Genomic DNA, 6,023 nt, shown 5'->3' with positions numbered 1-6,023 from the left:
TAAATGAAACCTAAGTGGTAATTTGACTCAAAGTAAATAATTAGTCTTTTCTCTGCATCCCCAAACTAAAAATTTCTGGAGTCAAAGGAAGAGAAGGAGAGGAACAAGGGGTCTGGAAGAGGAGATCCATGGTTAAAAGCTCAAAATCCAGCTCAGCCACCTACAGCTGTGTGATGCTTAGGAAGTTACTTAACCTCTCTGAGTCTCAGTGTTTTCTGTCTTTAAAATAAAAAGTAATCATTCATTCACTCTTTCATTCAACATATTTATGGATAATCTACTAAATACAATTCTCTGTACATATGGAGCTTACAGTCTAAGTTGGAGACACCCAAGAAAAAGAGGAATTATAATGTAGGGCTAGAGAGCATGAAGCCTTAAGGGACTCGCAGAAGTGACATCTAATCCTACTTTGGGAGAGTCAAAGAATGCTTCCTGGTGGAAGCAATGACTAAGCTGAGACACAAAGAATGGGTAGAAATTGGTTTGGATTTTCAGGAAAGGTATCCTACAAAGAGGGAATGGCAGGTACAAATCCCAAACTCAAAATGTTTCCTTTCTGGTTTTGGGCTATCAGATGAGTTGGGCTATCAGAATGGCAAACAGAAGAATATTCTAGACTATTCTAGAACATTCATTCACAGGTACAACATAATTTCCCTAGCTCTCATTAAAATTCAAGTTCTGGTTCAGTAGGTCTGGGGTGGGACCCAAGATCCTGCTTTTCTAACAAAGTGATACTGATAATTCTGATCCACAAACCACACTCTGAGTAGGGAGGTATTATAGTAGCCATGGAAGGGAGGATATCTGCATTCTAAATTTCCATGTCCTCTTCCTGGCACTCAAGATTTTATGGGGAGTAGAAAGCAAGGCAGAATGGCAATAACTTTGTCAGTAGGACAAATCTTAGTCAAGTCATAAAATAGTTTCTGGAACGAAGGAAGATGTTTTCTTTGAAAGTTCCCAGAAAATCCAGACAATTTCCAAAGGCTTTTGTCATTAAGTGCTTCAACCCTCCATGAAACACTAGAGTTCTGCTCCACTAACCACCCTACTTACAAACAGCTCTCAAGCATTTGTGCCCAAGTAGCCTATATGTCTAAGTGCTTTATTTCCCCCACTGGGGCTGTCATTAGTTTTACTGACCATTTTTTTTTTTAAAGCAAGAGAAGTTTTTGTTGAAGGGTAAGCCAGTCAGTCAGATGACACATTATTTACTGAGTGTTGCTATATCAGGTACATAACAGGCACTGGAGAGGCATGCCTAGAGACATGTACCAATAAATTCAGGAAAAAAACAAAATGGTAGCCAGGTTATCTTGCACATGCCATTGCACCAAGATCTGTTATTTTCACAAAACTCTGGAAAGTCAGAGTTGTAAAACATGGAAGATGAAATAGTCATCTAGAAAAAAATTCTTGTTTCTCCCCAGTGCACAAAACCATGAGAAGACTGCCTTTCCCATCCATGCTCCAAATTGCCCAGAGAGTTCTGGGGCTAGTGGGATCCTGTATTTCCACATTAAGCCAGAAAGAGAAGAATTCACTGTAGGCTCCTGCAAGCACCTGCTTGCCTTGAATGTTGCTCCATAGCATATTTGAAAAGCAAGAAAGGGCTTTAACCCTGTGAGAGAGAAATCAGAATCAGCAGCAGTATTGGTACAAATATGATTACAGGGGTCATATCTATAAGGGGCATGGGTCTTATAAATATATAGAGAGATAAATATGGCAACAAATACTACAAAAATAAACATTAAAATATTAAGAGTGATTATCCCTACTGTGGCAGGCACCATTGGCAAATTCAAGAGCCATTCTCAACCCCTTTACCAATGATAGCTCCTGCTCTAGAAGCTAAAAGCTTGATTTGTCAAATTCTTATGTAACTATGAGTGGTCACATGGTGTGGTTCTGACCAAATCTGCTGAGGGGTTTCTGGGAAGTTTTGTTTCCTATTAAAGGGAGAAGATTGAAAGGACAGGCTGCTGCTTCTGCCCCATCTCTCTTCTTCTGTTCTTGAACATGATTGCAATGGCTGGAGCTATGGCAGCCATTTGTAACCATGAAAATAATTTGATGAAAAGTCAAAGTGCTGCTAAGGAAATGAAAAATTAGGGAACATCTATATTCTTTACAATAACACTGAGCAAGAAAACCACTATCAGCAAACTAACTCTGGGGTTCTGTTCTTACAAGGAAAACAATTCTTTATTTAATTAAGCGGCTGGATCTTGGTTACTTATGCTTTGAATATATCAGTGAAAAACTAAGACAGTCTAGTGGGAGATGGAAGACCATGAATAATAAAATAAATAAGAAAGTTATAGTATGTTAAAAAGTGGAAAGTGCTATGAACACAAAGTCAAGACAAGGGGGCAGGGTGGCAGAAGAGGAGGCAGTACAAAATAAAGTTGTTTGAGGAACTCCATCAATAAGAAATGACTAGAACAAAGATTTTAAGGAAGTGAGGAAAGTGGGGGATTGGCCACATGAGTATCAAGACAAGAACATTCAAGACAGAGTGAGCTTCCAGCCCAAAGTTTCTAAGGATGAGGTGAGCCTGGCGTGTTTGAAGAATACTGAGCACGCTATGTGGGTGGAGCTGAGTGAAGTGAGGAGGTGGGGTAGATTAACAGAAGACGAGGTCAGGGAGAAAAAGAGAGTCAGATCAGACAGGGCTTTGGGGCCATCAGGAGGACTTCGGCTTTTACTCTGAGTAAGGTGAGAGCCACAGAGTATTGTAGGCAGAGAAGAGAGGCAACCCTACTCAGGTGCTCACTGATGCCCTCTGGCTGCTGCAGGGAGAACAGACCAAAGGAGGGGAAGGGAAAAGACAAGAGGGGAAGCAGGGAGACCCCTTATGAAGCTATTTCCATATCCTGTCTAAAAACAATAGGACTTGAACCAGAATAGAAGCGGTAAAGGAAAAGAGAAGTGGTAAGATTCTGGATACATTTTGAGTAAGAGTCAACAGGATTTACTGATGGGTTGGAGTTGATGGGTGAAAAGAAAAGGATAACTCCACAGCTTCATGCTGAACAACAGAAGATAGAGGGCCCTCCCTGGAAATGGGAAGTGGGGGGATCAGAAGCTCAGTTTGGAACATGTTAAATGTGTGACATCTACTAGACATTTGAGTAGAGGCATTTGGTAGGTGGTTAGTTATATAAGTCTAGAATTCAGGAGAGGAGGCTGGACTGCACATTATTTTAAATTTGGGGGTCTCTGATAAAAAAAGCATTTAGAGCCATGAGACTAGATGAGATCCATTGTGTAGAGAAAAATGTGTACTTCAGTGAAAAACAATGCATTCTTACAGGACATCCCTATCTATGTGAGAGCTATTTTACAACTGTAAATTTTAAATAACTGACTGCAATGTAAAATATTCTGTGGAAAAACCAGTTTTACCTCCATTCACACATTAATTTAAATATTTCTGAAATTATATATGTATTATAATTCATATATACATGTAATACATATAATATACATGAAATTATATATCATTTTATGTATATTTATAACTATATGTATAATTCTATAACATATAATTGTGTCATATTATATATTATATATAATTATCAGTTAATACATATATAATGTATAATACACATATAATGTATACTATATATAATATATACATAATATATATTATGTAATACACATATATGTCTGTACTTTCTCTTTTGAGCCAGTTATAACATCTGCCTGGTTCCCTCACTGATTAGTGAATAGAATAAGGTCCTATATCTGTATAAGCTGTGATTTTGTTTTTTAGGTCACATAGCTAAGGAGGGACAGAGCTGGGATTTAAACCTAGGCAGCCTGACTCCTGAACCCCACACTTTATCAAATGAGCTAATGCACATGGACATGCTTAGCTCACAGTAGGTACTCAACACACAGTAGTACTTAGAATTGATAAGAAGCAGGCATTTCATTCAATCAGAACCTGCATCAAATATGCAGTCTCTCACCATTTTGGAAGTGGAGGGGATTGATGACAGCAAGATCCCTGAGGTCTGGGACTGGGAGCTGGGTTTGGTCTTTCTGGTGATCCACCTCCTGTATTCTTCACGTACCTGGAGGTGGAGACAATTTGGGGAGACGAGTAACTCCCAGATGCAGGAAATGTGCTTCACAGGCATGTCCCCTGGAAGGAGAGGGAGTTGGGGATAGGCAGGGCAAAAGCTTTGTACCTGGCGGTTGAGCAGACAATGAATAAAAAAGATGAAGGCCCCCTGCAGGCTGTTGATGACAGTGAACAGGTAGGCCATGACTTTAGCCATAGGTCCAATCTGGAAAATGCCCAATACCCAGGAGCACCCCAAGACGAAGAGTTGGGCAAAGGCTTTGAATGTCAGCAATCTAGGGAAGAAGATTTGCAGAAGATAAGGTACTGGGAAGTGGCTATTATCCCTGTGGGCCATACTACCAGGAATGGTCTGAGGAAGCCACCCTGTGACCTGCCAATGGATGGGAATAAACACGGAGCAGAGTTTCCAAGCCTAGAGATGAGGAGATCAACTTCTACAAGCATTTAAAAAGCAGTGTATCTACAGATACACATGGGCACAAGAAATGTGTGTTTAATGCAATATTGTCTATAGTAATTAAAAGCTAGAAGGGTCCACCTTCCATGAATTGCTGACACGTTCAGTAACTATGAAATACTTAGGCCTTTTTTTGAGGTAACACTCAAAAAAATTACCATTTTAACCATTTAAAGCGTGTGATTTAGTGGTATTTAGCATGTTCACCGTCTTATACAAACATCACCAGTATCTAGTTCCAAGAGATTTTTATCACTCCCAAAAGAAAACCCCATATCTATTAAGCAGTCATTCTCCATTCCCCTCCCCCAGCTAGAAACAACCCAAATGTCCATCGACAGGTGAATAGAAAACAAAATATGGTCCCCACCATGCAACAGAATATTATTCAACCACAAAAGAAGTGAAGCACTGACACACACTACAAAATGGATGAACCTTGAAAACATGATGCTCAGTGAAAGAAAACAGTCACAAAAAGACCCACAGTGTGTGATTCCATTTATCTGAAATACCTAGAATAGGCAAAATCATAAAATCATTTCTTAAAATGAGATGAGAGTGACAATATACTACAGTGAATAATGGTTGAGGCTCTGAACCGGACTGTCTGCAAATAAATTCTGACTTTTCCATTCATTAACTTGTGACCAGTGGATCCTTCTACCAAGAAGGGCTCCTGGTGGCTGATGGGGCTCAACTTTAAAAGCAGAGCCTAGAGGCCATTTCCACACTCAGGGAGAAGCCTACACTGACTGCCTGCCTGCACTGTGTTCCTGTCATCTTATCTGGCCCTCTTAAAGGAGTTCCTGGAATTGGATTTCAACAAGTAGGATCAAGGCTTTCCCCCATCCAATCAGAGCTACACAGCTATATCCCAGCATCTTCACTGACCAGTCAGAGCAGCTCCATTCTGACCAATCAGGACAGTGCCTTTTGGACCAATCGAACTGTGAGGATTTGGAGACTTCTCTCTATATAAGTCAGCTTACCACTGGCTCCAGGAATGCACTTTCCTTTTCCACTGAAGATTGTGTTTCCCTGGCTGGAACTGAAACACTGAAGATAAAACCAAAACATCTTGCAAACGAGTGAAGCAGACCAGCACAGACCAGCGGGTGCAGCACAACACTGAGCTGTCTAGCTAGAGAGGTGCATAAAGCCAGGGCCCCCTCACAGCCATGCTGTTCTCACAGCTGTGCTATATCACAATTGAGCTATTTACACTGAATAAAGTTTCCTTCTTCACAGCACTCCAAATTAGGGATTCCTGTTGGCATTGAATTAGCACCCAGGACCATCCTTTGGCAAGTCTTAGTAAGTTACTTAACCTCGCTGTGCTGCAGTTTCCTCAAATTGAACTTCAAATTGATACAGAGATAATAATATGGTAGCTACACAGTGGTATTGCTTATTCTACAGATTAAATAATGAGATGGCAAGATCCTAAAAGTACTTAGA

At 40.3% G+C, this 6,023-nt stretch overlaps 1 protein-coding gene across 1 annotated transcript in view; it reads right to left on the bottom strand.

Moving 5' to 3' along the window:
- Positions 1-1,200: 1,200 nt before the first annotated feature.
- ADGRE1 (adhesion G protein-coupled receptor E1) overlaps positions 1,201-6,023 on the bottom strand; it is a 58,925-nt gene continuing 54,102 nt past the window's right edge. The window contains exons 18-20 of the mRNA XM_006904154.1: positions 4,209-4,377; positions 3,987-4,091; positions 1,201-1,627 (exon numbers count right to left, since the gene is read on the bottom strand). Of these exons, the coding sequence (XP_006904216.1) occupies positions 1,622-1,627; positions 3,987-4,091; positions 4,209-4,377 (280 nt within the window). The 3' untranslated portion in view covers positions 1,201-1,621. The remainder of the gene's footprint in view (positions 1,628-3,986; positions 4,092-4,208; positions 4,378-6,023) is intronic.

Source organism: Pteropus alecto, unplaced genomic scaffold (assembly GCF_000325575.1).
Source record: "Pteropus alecto unplaced genomic scaffold, ASM32557v1 scaffold30, whole genome shotgun sequence".
Taxonomy (NCBI): domain Eukaryota; kingdom Metazoa; phylum Chordata; class Mammalia; order Chiroptera; family Pteropodidae; genus Pteropus; species Pteropus alecto.
The sequence above is the reverse complement of the archived record's forward strand: the minus strand, read 5'-3'. Positions and strand labels throughout refer to the sequence as shown.